This window comes from Eutrigla gurnardus (genome assembly GCF_963514095.1).
Source record: "Eutrigla gurnardus genome assembly, chromosome: 8".
NCBI lineage: Eukaryota > Metazoa > Chordata > Actinopteri > Perciformes > Triglidae > Eutrigla > Eutrigla gurnardus.
The window spans coordinates 11,456,644-11,480,626 of record NC_139922.1 but is presented as its reverse complement, the minus strand read 5'-3'; the positions used below and the strand labels follow the sequence as shown (position 1 = coordinate 11,480,626).

Below are 23,983 nucleotides of genomic sequence, written 5' to 3'. Positions count from 1 at the left end.
CAGCACGTGTATAGCACTAAAAGGCCGTATGCCACTTACAGTGAGTGGGATACAGATGGTGTGTCTGTGGAACGTGAAGTGGTTTCAAGTGGACCGCAACAGCAACGTATGAGTTGGCAGTCTGATCCGCTTTTAACCTTTCTGTCCACGTGTCACAATAATGTGAGACACTGAACCTCAAAATGCTCCCGAGGCCAGCAACACCGTGCATAGCAGCCCTGCAGGGACAGACAGTTTGACACGGCAGACAGGTGGTTTAGCACCTGTCTGCCGTGTTTTACCAGGGAGTTTACACTGACGGGTGGAGTCACGGCCAGTCGAACATGAGCAACATACCAAATAATGCACATTCATCATTTAGCGTAAGAGTTTGTATCATAGTCTGGGTGCTCAAATAGCTCACTCTATAGAGTAGGAGCCCCATGTACTAAGGCTGAGTCCTCCTTACCCAGGGTTTGACACGCGATAAAGTGACGCCAGATAAAGTTCGACACGTGGCACCGACATGGGTTCAAGTGGCGCTACACTTTTGGAGCGCTGACCAATCTGCTTTATTTGATGCGATGGAATGAGAATGTGATATGAGATTCAACACAGCAGCAGCACTAATACAAGAGGGCCATACTACAATTAATAATTAGCCACTCTTCAGTTTTGCTGTCACTCTTGTCTTAAGTTTTCAATCGTCAACAGCAGAGTGGAATAGTCATGGGACGACATGAAAAAGTCACGCTTATCCTGCTAAAATCATTGCAATTCACGATTTTACCCCGATAATCATCTAAATGCACTAAAAACTCTTAAAATGGCACTAAAATACACTGAAATCACATAACATTTTGTTAGGAAACAAATATAGTGAAAAACAATCAAATAATCTTAAATAAGATGATCATAAATCATAAGGCCTCCCTGCATAAATTATGGATTAATACATTTTTGTATTTATGTATGCTGTATTTTTTAAATCAGCCTCTATTTTTTACTTCTCTACCATGATGGCAAACTCAACAGCTTTTTCCAAGTCACGATATTTACGATTATCCCCATCGGAAATTCACCACCATCAACTTATTGTGTTTTTTTGTCACAATATGCAATAAAATCCTAAATCCACATGTAGATAAAATTCCAAAACAGATATTATTTATCCATTACAAACTAAATATTTGCCTAGTTAAGTTTAAGTGGTGTGCATACCAAATTGCTGACCAATAACTTATACGGACTACTGTATATGACGTTAAAAGTGCAGCTGAGCATCGTCATGTAGATAATGTGGATGACGGCGGGTCCAACCATCATGACCAGCTGCTCTCAAGTGTGTAAGGCATCTTTATTCAAGCTGGTACCATATATACAACAATACTGTGCTGATGGGCTGGACAACATTATTAATGGAGTACATTCAAATGGCATTCACTCAACACATTCAGTTCAAATATAATCATGGCAACGAAGGAACAGCTAACGTCTGAAAATGCAGTAACAATTCCTGTATTAAAAATTCCCAGTCAAAGATTAGATTTTAATCAAGATATCTTATGAAAACTTTTCATACATTGATATGAATGACTTTACATTGGAACAGAAACCGGAGCCTCTGCTGTCCGCTGTTTCATTTGGGTCCAGAGCAACCAGACCAGTGCATAGACCCTCAGAGACCACGTCCAGCCCTAAACATCAGTTTGGGTTGTGCATTAAAATGCCGGGTTCGTTCCAAGGTTCAGAAATCAGCTCGCTTTCCTCAACAAAAGCAGCTCTCCAATGGCAGCAGGAGGTGATGTCAATGATCTGCTGTTTTCAGTCCTGTTCGGGTTTTTAAATCGCAGCTTCCACCTCAGCAGGTGGAGCGGAGCAAACCTTCAGCCTTCTCTGACTTTGGCAGCGAGCGCAGAGTTCTCCTGTCGAATAGCCTTGTAGTCGTCCAGAATCCTCTCCAGGTTAGCCACAGTTTTACTACCGTTTTCTGTCTCGATCTGTGGACAATTTGAGACGGAATTAAAAAAAACTGCTGCTGCATTTAAAAAAAAGAATGCGTCTGTGTGTCCAGTACAGTGGAACGACTTCCTACCTGCTCCTCTAAATCTCGAATCTCTCTCAAGATTGTACCGGTGTCCTCGATGGTTTGGATCAACTGGCTACAGTTCTATAGGAGAAAAGATGGAGGGAGACATGTAGCACATTCTCTCACAGCAGCAAGATGAAATCTAACAGTCTAACATGGTGACGTACTTCATGCAGGGCAGCCAGGTACTTGTAGGATTTGCGGACGGATTCATCTTTTTTGGCATCCTTCAAATGACAAAAAAAACAACAATTAATTCATACTTGAAAAACTTGTTTGGGTATATATGTTGAAAACTACCATTTCAAGGATCTTCAGGACTGAAGAGCCTTCTGGAAAGAATTGATCACCTATTTGACATTTCCGTTTGCAATTAAATAACCTTCACTTAAGCTTTAAGTTAACTTTATATTGATGTTTGCTTTAAGCAGGAGTCGGTTCACTGAACGGCCAGAAGTCTTCAGTTCTATTGCTTTTTATTTTCTTGTATGGACCATTTTTTAAACATCTGAAGATATAATTGTGTTTTGGATTGTGCTGCAGTGTTGAGGACTGCAGCCGCTCACAATCTTCAGCGTGATTTATTCTCTGTATGACGCGAGCAATTCTGGCAATAAAAATCACTGATAATGTCCTACAAATTATATATGATAGAAATGATCTCATTCTGATATATGATCATATGTATTAGTACCCGATGCTTTTAACTCCCCCGCCGCTTGCTGTTCTCCTGGAGTTGCTCTCTTTAATTCACTTCCTTCACAGTCAAACACAAAAAACTGGAGGCAACAAGTGAAACTGTGTTACCTTGAAGACCAGCTCATCAGTCACAGCGAAGGTCCTGTCCAGTTTTCCTGTCAGGCTGTTGATCTCTTTCTGGAGCTCCTTAGTGTCTGACAAAATCTGCAAGGAGTGTGAACACAGTGTTGATGAGGAGATGTTACAGCAAAGAGTTAAAGTCCAGCTTATTAACCATTTTAGATCACATCCCCGATCATATTGTTCACCAAAAAAAAAAAAACATATTCATATTTTTATATAAAATCCAATATTTCTTTTTTCCTGTAAAACAAAATGACACGTGCTTACATCAGCTAGTATCAACCAATAATATCGCAACATCCATCCATCAACCTAGAGAAGGATGTGAACTAATCTTTTCAACCACCAAATCATATTCCTCCCAACGCTACGTCCCGCCCCATCCTGTTTCACTTGGAAAAACATCCCCATATGGAAGTTAGACTCTGTAAATGACGTTAAAGATTTTAACTTATGCAATCATGTCAGTGAAATTCATTCATGGCCTCGGTACCAAGGCCTCGCTACTGCACCTGGTGGCCAGTACAGGGAATGCAAGTTTAAGGCATTTCAGCTTCGGCTTCACTTTTCCGAACCGGAGGTTGCCACCTGGGCTTAACGTAAGTCTACCCATGTCTTCAAACAAACTGGATCTATTAAAACAATCGGTGCATGTGCTTTCATACTTTATCCATTAGTTATGTCTTGTAATTTGTAAATTAAAAAAACAATTTAAACGTACCTTTGTAATCTCCTCCTTCTGCTTCTTGATGTTGCTGACGATCTCTAGAATCCTCTGAGTGTATGCTGACCGAGACGCGTCCTGAGGAAGGTTTTCTAACTCCGTTACCTACATTGGAAGAAAACACACAGTCAAACACACTTTAAGCACATTCCAGCAACCCTGTACCAAAAAATGAAACAGTAAGCTTTAACCTGAAAAAAATATAAATCAACTAAAAGTACTTTGCTGGCTTCCAAAATAGAAGTAAATTCAGTCCATTACCAGCTGCTTGTAGACTTCTTCCTTCTTCTTGGCCTCCTCTGAAGACACTCGGATCTTGTCGTGCAGAGACTTGATTTCAGACAGCTTTCTGGATGACTCCAGCTGAGGAAAATGGAGATGAATGATCACAATCAAAGGGTTTTTAATGTAAACTAATTGAGTGAGAAATCTGTTGGGCACCACTGCTTACATCTTGGTTGCTGCAGATTTCTTTGAGTCTGCGGTGCTCGTCTATGAGTGGAGCGCGGTGTTTCTCCCACTGAGATGCCAGGTTCACCACCCGCTTGGCACTGGCCTCCACCAGAGCCTAGAGGAAGAAGCATACAGGTTTCCAGTGAATCTGAGATCCCTGCTGGGTTTGATATGAAGTGTCCAGCCAGCAAGGATCAGAGATCTCACCCAGTCCTCCTACCTGATGCTTCAGCAGGTTGTCATCTGCGTCTGGCAACAGGTCGATTGTCTTCTTCTTCACCTGCACCCTCTCCTCTTTTTCAGAGTTCCCCAGCTCTCTCTGCTTCAACTCATCCAACACCTGCACCGAAATGCATCACATGTAATCACATACGTCACTCTAAATATTATTTACCCGCAGCACAAATTTATCAGTCTAGATTGTTTTGGTGTGAGTTTTTAATCATCTGCCTTCTCTCCAATTTGGAAAGGACTAGATGGCACTGCGCTTGAGGTACTTTCTGAAAGGTGCATGTTACGTTACATGTAGATTCAGGATATATAAAACACACCACGTTTAATTCAGTCTTCCACAAGTGCGCCTTTTTCTGAGCACAATGTCCTTTTTTTTTTAAAGATTTTTTCAGGCATAGACTTTTATTAGCAGTGGACAGATAGGGAAGACAGGAGAGAGAGGGAGTGTGACATGCAGCAAAAATCCTCTAGCCGGGATTCGAACCGGGGTCAGCTACGTATACGTACGTGGCTCTAACCTCTCAGCCACCTGCGCGCCACAATGTTCTTTTTTTAATAGTTCCCAATGAGCAGAGAGCGTATGCTGCACCCAGCTTCGTTTTTTTTTTTTTAGCACGCTGTGATTTTTTATGCAGCCGCTCCGAGCACGTCAAGTTGAAAATCTTGTTTTGGTCGTGTATGCCAGACAGATACGATAATAGCAAAGCCTGAAAAGACCATTAGTGTGTGTGTGTGTGTATGTGTGTGTGTGTCACCTGTGCATTAGTAACTCTCATGTGCTTCATATCTGCTGCTAGCTGGTCAACATCATTGCAGAGCTGCTGGAACTGCTGCTGGAGTGAAAGCTGCTCCTCCTGCTGACGGAGCTGCATATCGCTCTCTGAGTGATGGCCAGATATGATGGGGGGACTGGTTACTGCTGCCACCTGAAAACAGAGGAGTTAGAGAACACCAACAGTAAACTTACTGCAGAGAGAGAAGGGTGCACCATGCTGTGCAGTGTGGTCCCCACCTGTGTGAAGGTGAACTTCTGTGTGTGGGTGAAGTGAGTGCCCTTGGTCAGGATGTGGTCGTTGGGGGCGGAGCCCCTGAAGGTCTGCAGTAGCTCAGACAGGTCAGAGTTGGAGCGAGGACCACCGAAGGCACTTTCAGGAGAGGTCAGTGCAGCAGAACGCAGCTGCTCCTCGATGCGTTTACTCAGCCGGGTGAGTTTCCTGGAGCGATATTCCTGTTAAACAACACACAAACTCATTTAACACGGTTTCTAATCAAGACGTTTATCAGCACAGCAGCCTATCCTCAACACTCATCCAACCTGCCAACATGTGGCAAACACTCCAACCTCTGAGGTTTATACAAGCAGAACACATGTTTTCTACCATACTAGTCAAGAGTAAAATAATAATTCAATACTTTGATAAAGTATATCTATCTACGTATCCATCTAGTCCCACGGAACCAACTATGTCCCTTCTACTGCAATCACTTGAGAAATCAATTGACCCACAAGTTGAGAGGATCACAGTAGTAAGAAACCAAACAGTGGGAAACGTGAATGAGACATAGCGGGTATGAGGACCTGTGGTGTGAGGCGAGACAAGAGTCCCTGACTGTTCCACTCGTTGTCCCACTCCTGAGCAGCGCTCAGCTCAGCTGTGTGCTGCTCCAGTATGGACGCCACCAAAGAGGCATGATGGGATGGCTGGGCGGTCACAGGAGGAAGAATGTCTCGCTGGTAGTCCTTCACCTCTGCAATGACACACACACAGAGTTCATCAGAGACCTGAGGGTGAACTGAGCAGAGCTCAAAAATAATAAGACTGAAGATTTCTCTTCTCCCTACTCACTATACAGGGAGTTCTATATGGAGGACTATAAAATTAATTAATCTGTAAAATAAAACACACTTTTGGACTCTACTCGGGTCATTTTTTCTGCTCTCCTAATTACGTCACTGCTCTCGCACAATTAAAATGTGTCTGATCAACGGTAGCTCGTGGACCATCGATAATAAACATGCTATATATATATATATATATATATATATATGTCTAAGGCTTTTACTGTGAAAGGAAACAACTAAAGGAGCTGTGTTTCCTCCTGTTGTCATTGTGGAGGCAAAAAGCCTATTTTTCCAAATTAATAAATAAATTAAAAGTAATTTGTGACCGTCTGTGTTATGATGCCCTACTCACATTAAATATATTATTTTCATGGATTTGTTTCCATCTCCCTGACGTTCTTCTCTCACTTGTCTGTCATTTTTCTTCAGAGCAATGCATGATTGTATATAATGCTCGGTCAGTGACCATCGGTTGTACACTACTTTTCAAGATGAGTTGTGGGATACTTTGAGTCAACTTTATTTGGTAAAATAATAATTCACTAAACATTCAGACAGGACAGGATTGCTTTTAGAGCCTCAAGTGGCCATTTGATGAACTGCAGTTTTGGCACTTCCATACTGGCTGATTTTTTCAGGACTGGAGGTTAACGACCAGGTGAAACTGGAAACTCACTCGATCAATGAGCTCATGTGCTGATGTGCAGTAGGAGGCCTACCTTTCAGCTGCTTCTTTCCTGGACATTTACTGCACTGTGGTAAACTGAGGGACTGGACATGGAAGTGGTGCAATGCTCCTGGACTCTGAACAGGAAAAACACAAAGAACCCGTCAGAAACCAACACAGTCTGTCTGAGCAGGTTACGTGTTATATTAAACAAGTTAACATCAAACATCTAGAGGTGGAGATGAAAATAAAAAACAATAAAATAGAATTTATAATCCAAAAGGAATGTCCTGACCCCAGTTCAAGTCATTTCCTTGTGATTATCTGCTGATGAGTTAAATCCAATCTTTAACTATATTTCTTACACAACACCGCTGTATTGAGCCTCCAGGCACCCTGCATTAAAATGAGCTATTCCAATGTTAACAAATATAATGGTATATATAAATAAATATAAAGAATGCCAAACAGTGTCTGCCAATGTTTAACAGAAAACAATGGGTCACTTTTGAAGGCAGCTTTACAAATTCAATAAGCAGTCTGATTCATCCTCATATGCGTGGAGCGGCCAATCTCATGACCCAGCTGCTGATAGACTGGAGACAAATCCATGTATTAAAGCACTTTCACACATCAAAATGCAACTTTAAAGAGTTTACTTGTGTTTCGCTGTGCAGTGGCAGTCTGCAGTTTGGAGGCAGCCAGGGCACAGCCAACTGGGCTTTGATTGCAGTAGCGATGGCTCTCTGGAGGACCACCGATTTACCTACAGAAGAGATGACAGCTTTGGATGACTCATCACTATGTTGTCAGTCAAAACAAACATCCATACAACAGACAGCATTTCCTCATTTTTTGTACGACTCTTATGTTTTCTTAGGTCAGGGGCTCACAGAAAACATGCACCCATGACAGACTCATGACATTGACATTTATTTAAACAAAACACACACAAAAATCCATAAATAAATAAATAAGAGCAGGTTTGCAAAGCTGTACTAAAAGGTAGTGGTAGTCTATCCAGCCTGGTTTAAAATGGATATTGCAGTGAGTATGAAACCTCCAGATGTGCAACAGTGCAGTTTTCTAGGATAGATTTTGACTATTGATCTCTCATGTGACAAAGGATCTCACTAAATCAACATATATTATTTTTTTATGTGTAGTATTAACATGAAATCAATATTTAATTCTTTAAATATAACAGTACTTGTTAATATCAGTACATTGGGACACCCTTATCTAACAGGATATCCAGTTGGAGAGCTTTTCAAATCACTCATGTGACGATATTCATGATTATCCCAAACATTTTAATTCACCATGAGCCACACTAAAATCCTTCATCATTCCATATCTTTCTTTCAAAAATCTTATATATTTATATTTGTAAAACAAATTGCATCAACATGTTTACTTGGATTTATTTCTGATTAAAGAGAGATTGATTCCTGTGAGTAAAATGTAATCATCAGTGAAAAAGTCTTATATTACACTATAGCCAAAAACCAGGATTAAAGTATTTTACATGGCACAAATACATGCATGTAGCATATTTATTTGTGTCTGTGTACCTGTTGGCTGGTCTGAGGACTCTGCACTTTCTCTGGGCAGCTTCTCCACCAGGAACATGAGCAGCGAGCGGATCTCTGGCTCATTGCTGTACAGGAAAGTCTGATAGCCGATCTCTCCTTTATAACCAATGTCCTGGAAACCAACAGTTTGACATATTAGTGTTACTGCTAGGAAAGCACAGGCAGTTATTCAAGTGAGCTGGTACTCATACGGGCACATGTGGACAATTCATCTGTAAATATCCTGGAAAGCTCTTTGAATAAAATGTATATTCAACATCCTGGTCTTAATGTAGTCTCACCAACTTAGAGCTGATAAAGTCCTTGAATGTCCCTGCTCTAATGGATTCACAGCACAAAAAAAAGAAAAAAACAAGACACGCTGTAGAAAGTCCTTCTAAAAATATCTTCATTTAAGGCCCAGACCTTGTTTTATGTTTGTAAACAGTGATGTTGTATTTTGTGGTCAGCCAAAGTGTCCTCAGTCATTACACGGTCACACCAATGATATTATGTGACCCAAGGCTAAGCTACATTAATGCTCCTTCATAGTGGAAAGTAAACACTTACTAATACTTACACTGTTTACCGTTATAAAATAGCCTACTGGGAATGCTAGTGATTTATGTACTTTATTGATATTCATTGTGTGTGATCATCATCTTTTTTACAGTCCTATTCTGACATTCTACGGCACAAGACATTTTGATTTCTCAATACATCATCCATTTCTACCTGCTGTTTTTCTGCCACCACGCAACTGGACAGAAATGTGCCATGGGCTTCCTCTGTTGATGTGTTTTTGTTTAGTTTGTCCGTTGTCATTAACACCTGAGCTAATTCTAACGACAATGACCGGTTCACCATATCCAGAACACCCTTGTAAGTGGACTGTGAGTTTGTTTTTAAACAACACAATGTGAGTTGCTGTTAGTGAAGCCTACTTCAGTGTGTACACTGGAGTGCCACTGAGAGGTTTCTGTCTGTTAACTATATACTGTACAGTCACCTTCCAGAGGCTGTAACTGATTATTCAGTCATATGACCTGGCTGCTGCTTCAGTGTACCGCTACCTTTTTGTCCTGATTCAAACACCAACTTGAGGATCTAATGAACTCAATATGTGTGCGCTTTAACTCGGAGGCGTCTTACCTGACAGGCCTGTGCCAGGCTCATGCCCACTCTGAAGCGGGCCGACATGCCAGGAGGGAGGGAGGTGGGCAGCGCGCTCCCCAGGCCCGGATCGATCACCCGGACACATCTGACCACCGCCTCCACTATCAGCTCACTGCTGAACTGCTTGACGCTGTCAGTCTCCTCGCTCACCTCTCTGTCGGTCACAAATTAAACATCAAGGCACCGTCAGTCACACGTTGGTCCAAATGCAAGCTCACAACCTTTAACTGAAATAACCCACGTCTATGGTCATGTGACGGGCTGAATCCGCTTAGCTCCCCAACGTTACCTGAATGACTTCTGCATTTAGCGACCAGCAAACCTGATAACGTGTCACTTCAACAACTCGTCGTTAAGGTGGCTACGCACCCACAAATACAAGTTAATGGACATTAATGAAACGCTGGTGATACTTACGTGCCGACTTGTTTGAGGGCGTGAATCAAAATCTTGTCAACTTCTTCCATCGCTGAAGTAGTTTTGTTCTGTGGCTAAGCTAGCTAACAGGACGGGTTAAGGCAGAGCATCCGATGCTAGCAGGGTTATATTAACATCAAGTTAGCTGATTTTAGTGAAGGATTCCCATTGATGAAAGCAGACTAGAGAACTAGCTTCCATCTTCTGTTAGCTAACTTAGGAACTAGCTACTTCTTAATTAGCTGCCACTCCTAACTTCCCTCACAAACACCATCCATTGTAATTATCCGGTGTGTTAGCGCCTCGCTACGAATCAGCTTTCGATATAACGAAGGATTATTTAGCATTCCCTGCGACTTGGAGCTGGCCGGGGCTAGCTGCTACAAACGTTATCAAATCTGACATTTGTATGTCTTGCTCAGTGTGGAAATGAAGTAATGAGGGAACTGAGCAGCGGCATTCTGGGAGGTGGAGTTTCTTATCGATTTACTGTCGGCAAGAACAAATGGGGAAACGGAGCAACCAAGAACTACACTTCCCAGCCTGCTCCAAAAGAGGCAATCTCATGACCGGAAGGTGCTGGACTGAAGGATGATGTTGAGTTGGAATAAGGGTCGAATATGGACTGTTAAATGTGTGATAACAGTTTATTTTGCTTCTTAAAGTGAAACATTCTGTGATCTAAACACAACCGTTGGAACATCACTATATACTTATACTAACACTGACTGTATTATTACATGTACAGTTGCTTGATCTGTTGTTGTTCTTTTGCACATTTGCTTTTGCATTTTTCAACTCTTTTCATGCCTCCAGAGAGCCATCCCTGTTGCAGTCAAAGCCCAGTTGGCTGTGCCCTGGCTGCCTCTGCTACCACACAGTGAAACACAAGTGAACTCTTTAAAGTTGCATTTGCGTCGATGCATGAAAATATCTCCTGTCTATCAGCAGCAGGAGTATATCGTGTTAACAGTCACCTGCTATACCAAACTCAACAAAAAATCTCCTGCAGTACCAGCAGAAGTCTGCTGGCCATCAGGGGGCGACTCCTCTGGTTGCACAAAGATGTATGGATGGATGTCTATGACAATTTCGTAAATTATGGTCCATTTAGAGTCAAATAGTCCATAAAGCACAGTAAATGGACCTGTATTTATATAGCGCTATTATAGTCTTTTCAACCACTCATTTCTACATTCACCCATTCACAGATGAGCTGCCCATTGGGGCTCATCAGTGGGCAATTTGGGGTTCAGTATCTAGCCCAATGACACTTCAGCATGCAGACCAGAGGAGCCGGGAATCAATCCTCCGATCTTCCGACTCGCTCTAACTCTGAGCCACAGCTGCCGCCATGCTTTAGGGTGTGGCTACCTTGTGACAGGTTGCTACCATGGCGTAGCTGTTGCCTATTTTCTCAGGCACCAGATAGGAGGCCAATTTATCAACAGGCTGTATATTTATTGATTTTCAGTTTGGGCTTCCCTTTTCTTTTTTTAACAGCCATTATTAATCTGTTGAATTAATTGGTAAATGAAAAAAATGCTGTTATAACACTTTTTTTTGTATACTGAACTATTTTTCAAATTTTTGTGCAGTTTTGTCAAAGTGTCATAGTGATGGTTCTGTGGATGCAGGCAACTCCATCCAGCCCAGATCCCAGTTTTAGAAAATAGGAGTTGCCTGCAGCAGTGACAATGACGTTTATGTGTTTTTATATTATTCATGTATTTATTAAGAATATATATTTTTTACATTCCAATGTCAGAATATGATCTAAAATGGTCTACTTGCATTGTTATACTGTTATATTATTACAATCATTATTAGTGGCATAAACTGAAAAGTAGATTTATTTAAGAGATGTAGCTCCGAGTTTAATAAGTTAATAATTTCTGTCCATTTACCTGAGTGAGTTTTTGGATGCAGGATCTGAATATATCGCGAGGACCTGGCTCGGTGTGTCCTGTAGATGGCGGTAGTGCCGCTGTAAACACAGTGTAAAATCAAAGCAGAAGAAGATCACCAACTAAAGAGGAACTGGCAGTGCTACCCGCTACCCCCATCATGTTATTGATCATCACCATGTCGGCGTAGAAGGAAAACAAAGCTCAGAGCAGCCACCGGGTTCAGAAACGGAGTCTTTAAAATGGCAGGCGAGGAGGAGAGGGGGGTGGTTCGAGTCCGAGTCAAGGTAGGTTGCCGACGTCCGCTAGTTAGCTAACAGTTAGCGACAGCGTTGTGCTTTTTATTGAATCTTCTGTTTGCTAGCTGTCGTTCTCACACACATTGAAAACAATGGAAGGAAACAAAACACCAACTGCCACGTTGGCTGTAGAACAGTGTGTCTTTTGTGGCTAAGTACCCGCTCATGTATACATGTTGTTTATCGTTAGCGTTGTTTGTTGTTGTCTACGACAGCCGGAAGTGTCAATCTATAATATTGTCCGTCACGTTTATTTTGACAGTAACAGCTTCTCATAAGTGACACTCTGATAAGTATCTATTAAAAGCGAGTGTAACCTAATGATTTAACCAGTGACTCCTGACAGACTGGGGCTGACGTCACCTGCCTGCTCAGCAAACGCGTGCATGTAGGTATGCGCGCGACAGCACGCCATGACGTCACATGTTACCTGGAGAAGAAGCATTTTGTGGCCTCTATTTCAGTAAAGTAAAGGCTGTTATTTTAGTGCTTTACTGTGTGTTGCAAAGTGGTTAAAAAAAAAACAGTGGTCATCTTTTTAGAAGACACGGTGCTTTGAAGCGGAAATATATTGTGATAACATGAACATATCATTTTATCTGTGATTCAATCCCCAGCTCCCTCAGTCCACATATCTAAGTGTCCTTAGGCAAGATAATGAGCCCCAAGTTGCTGTGCCATGTTGAGTGTGACTATCACAATATTTATCTTCTGATGAACCTCTGTCATCATCAGTGTATGAATGTGTGTTTGACAGAGTTGTCAATGTACAGACATTCTATACTCAAGTAGAAGTACAGATACTTGTGTTCAAAAAGAGTCTAGTAAAAGAAGAAGTAGTATTTCAACTTCTTTACTCAAGTACAGACTCTGAAATGTACTCAAAGTATAAAGCAAAAAGTAACAACTAACCCTATGAAGGACATTTCTGCTGGTTGTTTTTTGCAAGGCTAACTGAGTCTCGTATGATATTAATAATATTTTTTTTTTTTAATCGGTAATACAAAAACAGATATTTGTTTTGAAATGTAGATAGTTAAAGTAAAACGTCAGGGAAATAAATACTCAAGAAAGGTACAGATACCTGAAAATTCTACTAAAGTACAGTAACAAAGTATTTGATATCTGAAAATATGTTTTGAAAATCATATTATTTCCTTCTATAGGACTGTTATTGCCCTACTAAAAATGGTAAATGGCCTCATTTATATGGCGCTCTTATCCAAAGCACTTTACAGCAATGACTGACATTCACCCATTCACTCACACATTCACACACCGACGGCGGAGTCAACCACACAGGGCGACAGCCAGCTCGCAAGGAGCAGTTGGGGTCTTGCTCAGGGACACCGGCACTCGGCTTGGAGGAGCCGGGATCGAACCGGCAATCTTGGGGTTGCCAGCCAACCCGTTCTACCTCCTGAGCTAAACCTCCCCTACTCCTACAACTACTATAAACATCCATCCATCGTCTATCCTGTATTCAGGGTCGCGGGGGGGCTGGAGCCAGGCAGGGTACACCCTGGACAGGACGTCAGTCCATCGCAGGGCCGACATGTAGAGACAGACAACCATTCACTGACATTCACAACTACGGGCAATTTAGAGTCATCAATTAAACCTATCCCCTACTATAAACAGTCGGCATGTATTGGTTATATTCTGCATATGACAAATACTTAAAATATACTTAAAATCTCAGAATGTGGATTAAAAGGGCTCAGGTTTCTTGGTGGATGCTGTTATCCAGTGCAGCACATCACTTATTTTCTAATAACAGCCACATAGTATCTCTCTGTTTTTCCCACATCATCGTGATTCTTTTCTTTCAGAAATGTGATGGCGTGCTTCCCGTGGAGTTCCGCTCCTTTGCTGTTGATCCTCAGATAACGTCGCTGGAGGTCCTGCAGCACATACTAATCAGAGCCTTTGATCTGAACGGGTAAGAGTCATCACCCTCACAGAACTCTTGCATAGACCGTTATATGTATCAGCATTTTCTCTCTCGTTTTGTCTTTCAAACCAGGAAGCGTAATTTCGGGATCAGTTACCTGTCTCGAGATCGGAGTGGTGCTGAAATGTATCTTCCTCTGCTGTCTGACTGTGATTTGGATCTTGCATTTGTCAGCGCAGCCAAACCATATCTGCAGCTCAAGATGGACATAAAACCTTCAGAAGACAGTAAGGACACCAATTTAGCTGGTTAGGAATATTACAGAGAACATACAATGAAGATGTGGCATATGCTGACAATGTAGCTTTCGTGACAGGTACTGTATGTAAGAACCATAGAAAAAGAGTGTTTTTATTTCTATGGTTTATACTAAGGCTGTATAATCATCATAGGATTTCTCTGCATTGAAGGATATAACAGCTGTAACCTTATCATCTGTTAGTCCGTCTTCAAACAATAGTCAGGTGTCCATATAAACACAGGATTTGTTTGCTGAAATATTTTCTCTTCTTCATGCTGGCCATTAAAAGGTTCCCTCTTAATGTAAGTGACAGGGGACATGATCCACACAAGAATATATTCCATAGTTTCCCTGAAGGAAACACCAGGCTGCAACCGTGTTTTTAGAATAACTTTCCCACTTTGTGTTACTGTAACATTAAGGGGAGGTTTCATAAGAAGAAAGTCACCCGATTCAACTAACTCGGATAACTAACTATTAGACCACGACTATGAACCGGGACTAGGGATGCACTGATACCAGTATTTACATGTCAGTACTTTCCGATGCAGAGTACCAAAATGAGTACTTAATATTTCCATTACACACACATGGCTGACAACATCACAGCTAAATTAACTGATGTGGTGGAGACTCACTAGACGGTCTCTTAGCTTCATACTGCAGCTGCTGATAAATTATGGATTCGGATTATTAGTCAGTGCATCCTGAACCAAGACTATGGATTGTGTCCTCCATCACTTACATTAAAATTGTATTATGAAAAACTGTAACGCTACCCTTTTAAGCAAGGAGAATAAGATAGATGTGGACGTAAAATAAATGGATCATCAAGTCTACTGCCTTTTGTTCATCTGCAGGTCCTGTTATGGAGGAATGGGACATCATAAGCCCCAAAGACGTGATTGGCTCTGAGCAGCTTCTGGCAGACAAGACTAGGTCTTTGGCAAACGCAGCTCTCCCCTTCACCCAGTCTCTACTGTCCCAGGTTCCTTCACCACTTTCACTTTCCTTAGATTGTCTCTGTTACCACCTACCCTCTTTGAGGGTCTTTGCTCACTCTTTTTTTTTCTTGTATACAGGTGGGTCGCACCCTCACCAGAGTCCAGCAAGCCTTCAGCTGGTCTTACGGGGAAGAGATCAAGCCTTTCAAGCCTCCTCTGACTGACGCCGAGTTCCACAGTTACCTCAACGGACAGGGCCAGTTGACGCGACCCGAAGATCTCAGACTGCGCATCTATCATGGTGGTGTGGAGCCTTCACTGCGCAAGGTGGACTACCTGTGTTTTATTAGCGATATATACTGTAGAGCCAATCCCATGTTCTGCTGAGTCCCTAATAAAATGGAAGGGCTATTTCATTTGATTGACTTTGATTTCTGTTTGTTAATTATGTTTCTTATTGAATCAGATTTCTGACTCATGGAAAAATATTGTAAGCAGAAGCCACCTTCATTTTCCAGTAGTGACATTTTTCACCCTCTATACCCAAAAAGAAAAAAAGCCCTATTATCTGCCTGTTTTGTGCACACATAACATGTGTCAATTGAAATGAAATGTAAAAAGGATTAAATGATCTAATTTGTATTGCATCACTGCTGGTGTGTTAGGTTGTTTGGCGGTACCTCCTGAACGTCTACCCTGATGGACTGACTGGACAGGAGAGAATGGACTACATGAAGAGGAAGACGAGGGAGTATGACCAGCTGAAGGGGGAGTGGACAGTGAGGGTCAGCCACGAGGACCTCGAGTTTATCCGTGGGAATGTTCTTAAAGACGCCCTGAGGACGGACCGGGCTCACCCATACTACGCAGGGTCAGAAGACAGTCCACATTTGACTGCTCTCACAGACCTGCTCACCACATTTGCCATCACACATCCACAGGTGTGTAAAGATGTTAGTTATCTTTGGGGGGTAGCTGCTCTGAGGGCTTCAAGTTGAAAATCTCTTTTCAGAAAAGCTCTGGTCAGGTCACTGTATAAAATGTTTTGTCCTTGTCTGTCTGTCCTGACCTTTACATGTCGGACAGACACCATCATAAAAAGAAAAGCCCATTAGTGGGAGCAGATCGTCCTGCAGAAACTGAATGCTGCTGGTGAGATAGTAAAAGCAGACGGGAAAAGATGCCATGGAGACACAGGACCTTCATGTGGAGGTTTTCAAACACCAGGGGGAGCTGGAAAGTTGGAAATTAATATACAGGTCTTCCTAAAACAACAGGAAGTTAGTTGTTGTAGATTGGCTGCTGATTGGCTGTCAGAGCTGCTGGAAGTGACACACAGCCACCAAGTAGTAGTGATGTTACCTGTGATTCCTCTGCTTCGGAGCTTGTATTGAAAAAATGAAGCAGTCTTAAGCAAAGCTTGTATGGAAGCTTCATTTGTTCTGTGACAATCATGTTATCAGTGACATCCGAAGCTTCATTTCACGCTGGATACACGCACACCCACGTAACTGCTTTGAAAAATGGTTCAAAACTGCGCTTGTCAAGCAGGACTCGAGACAAGTTGAGGGAGAAGTTCAGTTCAGTGAGAGTTGAAGCTAGTAAATTGTTATCGTTTGTGGTTGATACAATGCAGCCTGTTGCTAAGAGAGGGCGGTCTGAGATCTGGGAACACGTCAATCTGATTACTCCCCACAAGGTTATTCAATTTCAGGATAATAATGTCCCGTTCTGATGAGGAAAGGCTATGTAGATGAGCTATAATATAACCAAGCTAAAGGCCATCTAGTCCTTTGTAATTTGTAGTATTTGAAATTAATTGTTTTATCTTTATTAGGTCCAGTGTCTGATGTGTGATAATCAGCTGGCTTATAATAACAACATCTCTAGCATGATATGGTACTTCTGTGCCAAGCATCATCTACCTCCCCAATGAACAAACACAGGAAATGTTCACATGCAGAATACCAACTTTATTATTATTTTTAAGATAGAATATGGTAGCTAATCGATGTGGACGTGAATTCATGACGGTGCCTCCTTTAACTTTCACCAGCAGATGTCTCCATAGAGTGAGATGCTTCAAGCATTGAATAATTTTTCGATACAAGTGGATTGAAAGCTTCTGGTTCATGAGGCTTCATTTTGCCATCACTACCAAGTAGCCAATCACACTACTTCTCTATTAAACTCTTTCACTTCTGAACACACAGCCTTGATGGACACATTTCAGATTCTGTCTGACGTACACTATCATAATATAGCCAATGTTCATTGGATGGCACTGCAATGGAAATTTTACCACAAAAAATAAACGTTGAAAAATATAAAAACATATTAAATATGATTATTTGACATTGTCATAACAATAAACCACCCATGAATTATCAATGCAGATCTTGAGAGAAACAAGACGAAAACAAGAAATGAATGGCATAATTTAAGCTGGAAGACAAGATGTACCTGTTTACTTGTTTTATGTTCAGGGTGGTTTTAAAGGTATATGTATAAGATGAAACTGATCAATCTGATTTTGTAGTGGTTTCCTAATTAAGCTGTTGCATCCTTCAGTGGTCTACGTTGACAACATTTTTTATTTGTAACTAACATCATACGATGAGCTAGAGTCAACATGTTTTAATAATTTTATTGTTTCAGTCACTGGGATGCATTCGCTCTTCAAATGCAGCCTCTGAAGGATGCAGCTGCTGTATTGGGACACAGTTTATGTGTTGAAATGAGTGTTTATATGATTAATGAGGCACCTGTTCTACCCTTGAACTCAATGACTTCTCTTCATCATTTTTGTCATGAAATCTGCAGGCTTATATTGTTCATAAAGGTGAGCATGTTCCTGTGTGATTAAGAATTCCATTTTTCATGTAGACTAACTGTCCCACGTGTTGTTTTTCAGATATCTTACTGTCAAGGCATGAGTGATATTGCCTCCCCTATACTTGCAGTAATGGACAATGAAGCGCACGCCTTCATTTGCTTTTGTGGCATCATGAAACGCTTGGAAGGGAACTTCCGGCCGGATGGGCAGCTCATGTCCGTTAAGTTCCAGCATCTGAAACTGCTGCTACAGTACTCTGATCCTGAGTTCTACTCTTACCTGGTGTCCCGAGGAGCTGACGACCTCTTCTTCTGCTACCGCTGGCTGCTACTGGAGCTCAAGCGAGAGTTCGCGTTTGACGATGCTCTGAGGATGCTTGAGGTCACTTGGAGCTCTCTGCCCCCAGATCCTCCTGAAACTGAAGTGGAGCTGCTGGGACCGCTAGTGGAAACGGATGAAACAATGTCCTGTGGAGACAAGACGGTTGAGAATTATCTCAGAGATGATGGTGACGGACAAAAAGAGAAGCGTAGACGACATATGCTGAGGCCTTCAAGAGAGGAACGGGATGTGAGCAGCAATGCTGTCCGAGAAGCAAAAGACAGGAGAATGGTGGCTGGGAAGGCGAGCGATGGCGCTGGATATGAGATTTCGCAAGTAACCGTGGAAAAGGCAGATTTGCAGGCTCCTCCTTTTGAGAGGAAAACTAGTTTTGGGGAGTTTAAATACTATACTGCTCGAAATGAGGATAGCTTTCCTATGGAGGACGCTGAGCAGCCACATGGTTTGGGGTCTTCAAAGTCCGTCACGAGCATCCCAAGGCGTCAGTCCACAGTTGAGAGTGAGGAGGATCTGGGAGAGAGTACCCCTCTCATAAAAAACTGTGATAATGGTTTCTCTCCCATGTCGTCACCTCCTCTCTTTCCTAGTGGCCTACCAAACTGGAAAACTGGCCCCTCTGTGTCCCCCACATCTTCAGCTTCACCCTCCAGCTGGCCAGGAGTCTCTCCAGACTCTCCTCCCAAATCCACATCCCCTTCCACAACCAATGAAAGTGAGGCCTTACCAAGAACTGTCCCAAAAGTATTGACCTCCTCCGCTCAAGTGCTCGGCATGACAGGGATTAACTCGCCCACGACCCCCACTGTAAAGACATCTGTTGTGTCTCCAAGGCACGCTCAGAGTCGATCCCTACTCTCTTCGCCCATTTTGTCCTTCGGAAGAGGCCCCTCGCTGTCCGGCAGCAGGTCGTCCCCCAACAACCTCCCTTCACCTGGCAACAAATCCCCTAGCATCACAGCTAACATGCTCAGTTCTTCAAAAACTGAGAGCACCAGCATTAAACCCTGTGCCCTGCCGCCTCCTCAAGAGTTCGGCAAAGGTAATCCCTTCATGCTGTTCCTGTGCCTGTCCATCCTGCTGGAGCACCGAGACCACATCATCAAGAACAGTTTGGATTACAATGAGCTAGCCATGCACTTTGATCGCCTTGTGCGGCGCCACAACCTGAGCAGGGTGCTGCAGCGAGCCAAGGCCTTATTTGCAGACTACTTGCAGAGTGAAGTGTGGGACTCGGAGGAAGGGGATGAGGTGAGCTCGGATTCCCCAACAACAACTACTGCTGGTCAACTCTCCCCCTCCCCCACCATGTCTGCCAGGCCCATTCACAGCCCGTTGGCATCGCCTCAGTCGTCATCTCCCAACTCCACCTATAACCTGGCAACCACCATACCCTCACCAACAGCTCATGTGTTCCTTTCTCCCACCTCCTGATTCCACCCTGTCTAGACTGTTTTTGGCCTATTGGAGGTGTCCAACTTTTTCAGACAGCCTTCCACATTGAGTTGGGCTGTTAAGGATCTTCTCATTCTGTGTATGCTTGAATACATACGTATAATCCTCATGTCTGTACTCATGGTAATGTTTAATTTCTACATCAAGTTGTCAGTCCTTGAAGGGGAGATGAGAGAGCTTAATTCCTCATCGTATCTCATAGTTTGCTGATGCATGAAGTGTTAACCCCTTTGATTCTGGTGTTCGATGGCCAGGCTGGTTTGCCAGAACCAACAAAAGTTTAGCCACTTGGTGCATTTCGCCTGTGTTGCCCTTTTTATGTACTTTGTTTACAAGCTTCTGTCTTGTCCATTATGCCACACAAGTGTCTTAACTAAAACACTCTAGTTAAGTTAGTTCTAAACATGAGGGGGAAATCTGGGTAAGGCCGACACAATACAGTACTGACCTTCGTGACCTAGCCTGTCACCATCGACCTTAAAGGGAAAATCAACAATACATTTACATAGTGTAAAGCTGTTGCTTCAACAGTCTTGGTACCAAAAATAACTTCTGAGGATGTAACATGCTACTGAACAACAGGTTAGTTTCCCTCGGGTTTGACTGGAAGCGACAAATCCCAGAGCTGCATAGAAAATAATGAGGCCACAAATGGGGCGAGTGATGCCCCGATTAGTGATGTCAAAAGGTGTATTTGACCTTTGACAGCGGTACCAAACCTCTTCTGTGATCTAACTGATAGCAATGTGGCAAGAAGTACGATAACAGTTGAACCCATAGAGAGAAGTAAAATGGCAATTTTCTTGTGTAACTCGGTAACGTTTTACAGTTTACAACATGGGATGAGACCTGAAGGAACTATCCTGACATGGAAAACCCACTGATTTCCTCAGAAAGTCCTGCTCACCCTGTCAAGACAGTTGTATTATGTTGTAATGTCTGTGGGTGTAGACGAGCTTTGTCGAGTTGAACGCAAAGGGAATGTAAGGAACGGTGTGATACCGTACAGTCAACCGATCACATGTCTCACCAGGTGCCGGTGCATGAGTCGGCGCCCATTGTCCATCCAAACAGGAAGGAAGTGATGAAGTAGTAAACCCTGGTTGCTCCATTTCATTGATGCCTCGCACTGAAAAGTTGAGAATATTTACATTTTATGTGCGCCTAAAAACCAGCTTTGAGGGCGAAGTGTTTCTAGCAACGCATCTCAGTGTGATCAGCCCCAAGGACACAAATTCAGCTTGGGAACGATGATTTGACGTGAAAACTTGAGTGGAAACATTTAGATTAAACGTACGGAGATGAGTGGAGGGAAAGAGCGGGTGGTTCCTGCTGAGTTCTGGGATCGGTAGATTCTCGTTCCCACAGACATGATCTGTGCTTTCAGCTAATGTTTGCTGTAAACGGGCGAATAAACACATAGACTGCACAAACGGCCCAACTCTCAGATTCAAGTGAAGGATACAAAGAAAACATTACTTCTCTTTCTGAACACGCCATGAGAAAATAACCCTGATGATGTCATCATATCTCCCCCAGTTTATGAACGTGCAATACTCTTATCACAGATTCAAGATACATTGCCTGAAGCTGTTTTGTGCCAGTGTTGTTAGACTTTTCTTTTCCTCTTCCAAAGTGCGCCTGTGACTCGGTGGTACAGTAGGATATCCAGAGATACAAAATGTTGACGTGACCCACACATTCTACCACTTATAGGTTCGTACCATTACTTCTTCATGCTGTACATGAGCTGAAATTATATCTTTTTGCTCCGAGCTTGATATTCTTGCCATTTCTACTATCACCAAAACAAACCTTTCTAAAAGTGTAATGTTGTTTGAATGCTTTTACTTCTTCTGTAAAAAAAAACAAAGCAAATGTGGTTCCATGATTTTCAATTTTGAGCAGGTAAAGTTGAGTGCAGGTGAGGTGACAGAGGTTTTCAGCTCTTTTAAAACTCACATCACAAATTTTGGATTCGTGCAATGAGTATACTATGTATCGTTGCATTCTCTGGGCAGTTAAGTTTAAGCTAAATAATTCTTCTACAGCCGCAGGTGTTTGTTTTATTATTGCTTGCTTGTTTGTTTGAATGAATTAGAATGTGACTCAGCCAATCACAACAGAGGGATGCCAGTACCTGTTTTCTGAAGTGCGACATCTGAGGAATAAATGAGGCTATTAATGTTTCAGTTATTTATGAAATAATGAATAACCATGTGACACTGTGGATGCAGTGTGTCGATCTCTATTGTACAGATACCATTCTCTTGATATATGTATGTGCTGGACTCATACGTTTAAACGTATACAAAAGTAGTAAAGTAAGTACTCTACATTATTTAATGCTTTGTTGGGTCGTTATTCAGTGATATATCATTTTAGCTCTATGCTGGTTTTTTACAATTTATTTCAGAGCCACCATTGAAATGTTTCTCTTGCTAATTTAATGCACAATCACAGGTATCACACTCTTTGTGTGGTTGCTGACGAGAAGGTGATAACCGAGTCCTGACTGTATAAATGATAACTTTACCATTGATTGGCCATTGATATAAATATTTAGCCTCTGAACAACCTTTTTGGCAGAGAAGTGCCTCACTTGTTTGAATCAGTAGCCTTGAATTATATTTTCTTCTATGCTTTAATGTCCGACTACGCGTGTCATCATACAGACTGATTTGAAAGCCAGTTATGGAGTGATGTTTGAATTATATGATTCATGAACAGATGCTGGCTCAGATTGTGACTGGATGGTATCATTGATTGTTTATATGGTATTCATTACAGAGGAAAAGCATCTAACCAAATCCTATATATCACCACACAAGTCTTCTCTTACTGTCTCATTGACAGTTTTTTTTTTTTTTTTTAGAAAGGAAAAAGTTTGTGTCTATTTTGATTTTTACATTCCAAAGCTAGAAACAACGCAATTTAGGTTTTCCTGACTGATGTTGGGGCCCTGGTGTTTTCTTCCTGAAATGGATGTTGGCCTTTTTCACATGTTGTTTGTGACCGTGAGTGGCCACGTCCTGTGTGTGGGATGTCACTCCTGAGAGGTTTGTCCTTCAAGACAGATGAGCGGTTAGCCAGCTATTTGAAGAGGACCACAACGACCCCGACCAATAAGTTCAAGCAATTTGATGTAATCTGTTTGATTCCAGTCATTCTTCTCCACCGCCTCTTCGTTTTTATGAACACTTCCTTGGATTCTGTTTAATCAGAAGCCGCTGTATTTAGCAGCCATTTATCGACTCAATGCTCTCTCCTGCTGTTCACTGCTGCACACATTTCCTCTTTAACACACCTCAATGTCGTGAACTGAGCTCAGACTTCTCTTGGATGGAGTCTTTACTCAGTCAAACGCAGGCTAATTAGCTAATTAGTTCCCGGGCTACCTGCTGTGTTTGCCCTTGAGGTAAGGCAGCGGTGTTATACCAGGGAGTGCAGATTTTGGGCAATGAATGTGTTTTACTATACGTGGGTGTCTGTCAATGTGTGCACGGTTGAGTGTATAGCACTGCAAACTTCAGCCGAAAGAAGAAACTTATAGTTGAATGAACACCTCTCTGAAAAGTAGAGGAAAAATGAAAGAATAACATCATCTGGAAGATCTGTTGTCGTATTTAATAAAGTGGCCCAGGAGTTTAAACAAATTGTACAGTGTGAGTTCATGTTTCTGCCACTTTAGTGAACCTTCCTGTCTGAGTTCAACACATACAAACTAAATTAGAGCAATAACATAATGCATAAATTAAAGATGTTATGCAAATCTGTGTAAATGACCTCACAGTGATGTGATAAGGATCTATTTTAGAATGGAATCCCAGGTCTAGAACTGTGAGGTTGTCCAGTCTCTTTTTTGAGCGACACACAAGCCAACCACCAGACAACAAAGACACCTTGAATCCCCAGGGCTTTGCCACTGAGGAATTATTTGACTACCTCAGTGACTTCTACCAGGGAAATTGACAATGATCCTCCATCAGCTTCCAACTCTCTACAATAGAGGGCGTGTCGGTCGGATTCA

The 23,983-nt window shown here is 42.2% G+C and overlaps 2 protein-coding genes across 2 annotated transcripts; one reads left to right on the top strand and one right to left on the bottom strand.

The window, feature by feature from the left end:
- Positions 1-1,317: 1,317 nt before the first annotated feature.
- ccdc22 (CCC complex scaffolding subunit CCDC22) lies at positions 1,318-10,395 on the bottom strand. The gene is made up of 16 exons (XM_084016164.1): positions 9,979-10,395; positions 9,538-9,715; positions 8,386-8,518; positions 7,471-7,577; positions 6,864-6,948; positions 5,881-6,050; positions 5,314-5,529; positions 5,057-5,227; positions 4,288-4,407; positions 4,066-4,182; positions 3,876-3,977; positions 3,612-3,719; positions 2,876-2,971; positions 2,236-2,295; positions 2,075-2,149; positions 1,318-1,979 (listed from the first exon to the last, which is right to left on the bottom strand). The coding sequence occupies exons 1-16, from the start codon at positions 10,026-10,028 to the stop codon at positions 1,866-1,868; spliced, it is 1,902 nt and encodes a 633-aa protein (XP_083872290.1). The 5' UTR covers positions 10,029-10,395; the 3' UTR covers positions 1,318-1,865.
- A 1,605-nt stretch (positions 10,396-12,000) lies between these two features.
- Positions 12,001-22,294, top strand: tbc1d25 (TBC1 domain family, member 25). The gene is made up of 7 exons (XM_084015488.1): positions 12,001-12,172; positions 14,017-14,126; positions 14,211-14,365; positions 15,240-15,367; positions 15,462-15,650; positions 15,989-16,264; positions 18,238-22,294. Exons 1-7 carry the CDS (start codon positions 12,128-12,130, stop codon positions 19,930-19,932), a joined length of 2,598 nt encoding a protein of 865 aa, XP_083871614.1. The 5' UTR covers positions 12,001-12,127; the 3' UTR covers positions 19,933-22,294.
- The last annotated feature ends 1,689 nt before the right edge of the window (positions 22,295-23,983 follow it).

Excerpts from the sequence above, each read along its gene's own strand:
- ccdc22 (XM_084016164.1), bottom strand. The coding sequence starts at position 10,028 with ATGGAAGAAGTTGACAAGATTTTGATTCACGCCCTCAAACAAGTCGGC. Across the intron at positions 9,716-9,978 it reads GCCCTCAAACAAGTCGGCAC|AGAGGTGAGCGAGGAGACTG; the intron begins GTAAGTATCACC and ends TGTGACCGACAG. Across the intron at positions 8,519-9,537 it reads GCCTGGCACAGGCCTGTCAG|GACATTGGTTATAAAGGAGA; the intron begins GTAAGACGCCTC and ends GTTGGTTTCCAG.
- tbc1d25 (XM_084015488.1), top strand. The coding sequence starts at position 12,128 with ATGGCAGGCGAGGAGGAGAGGGGGGTGGTTCGAGTCCGAGTCAAG. Across the intron at positions 12,173-14,016 it reads TGGTTCGAGTCCGAGTCAAG|AAATGTGATGGCGTGCTTCC; the intron begins GTAGGTTGCCGA and ends CTTTTCTTTCAG. Across the intron at positions 15,651-15,988 it reads TGGAGCCTTCACTGCGCAAG|GTTGTTTGGCGGTACCTCCT; the intron begins GTGGACTACCTG and ends CTGGTGTGTTAG.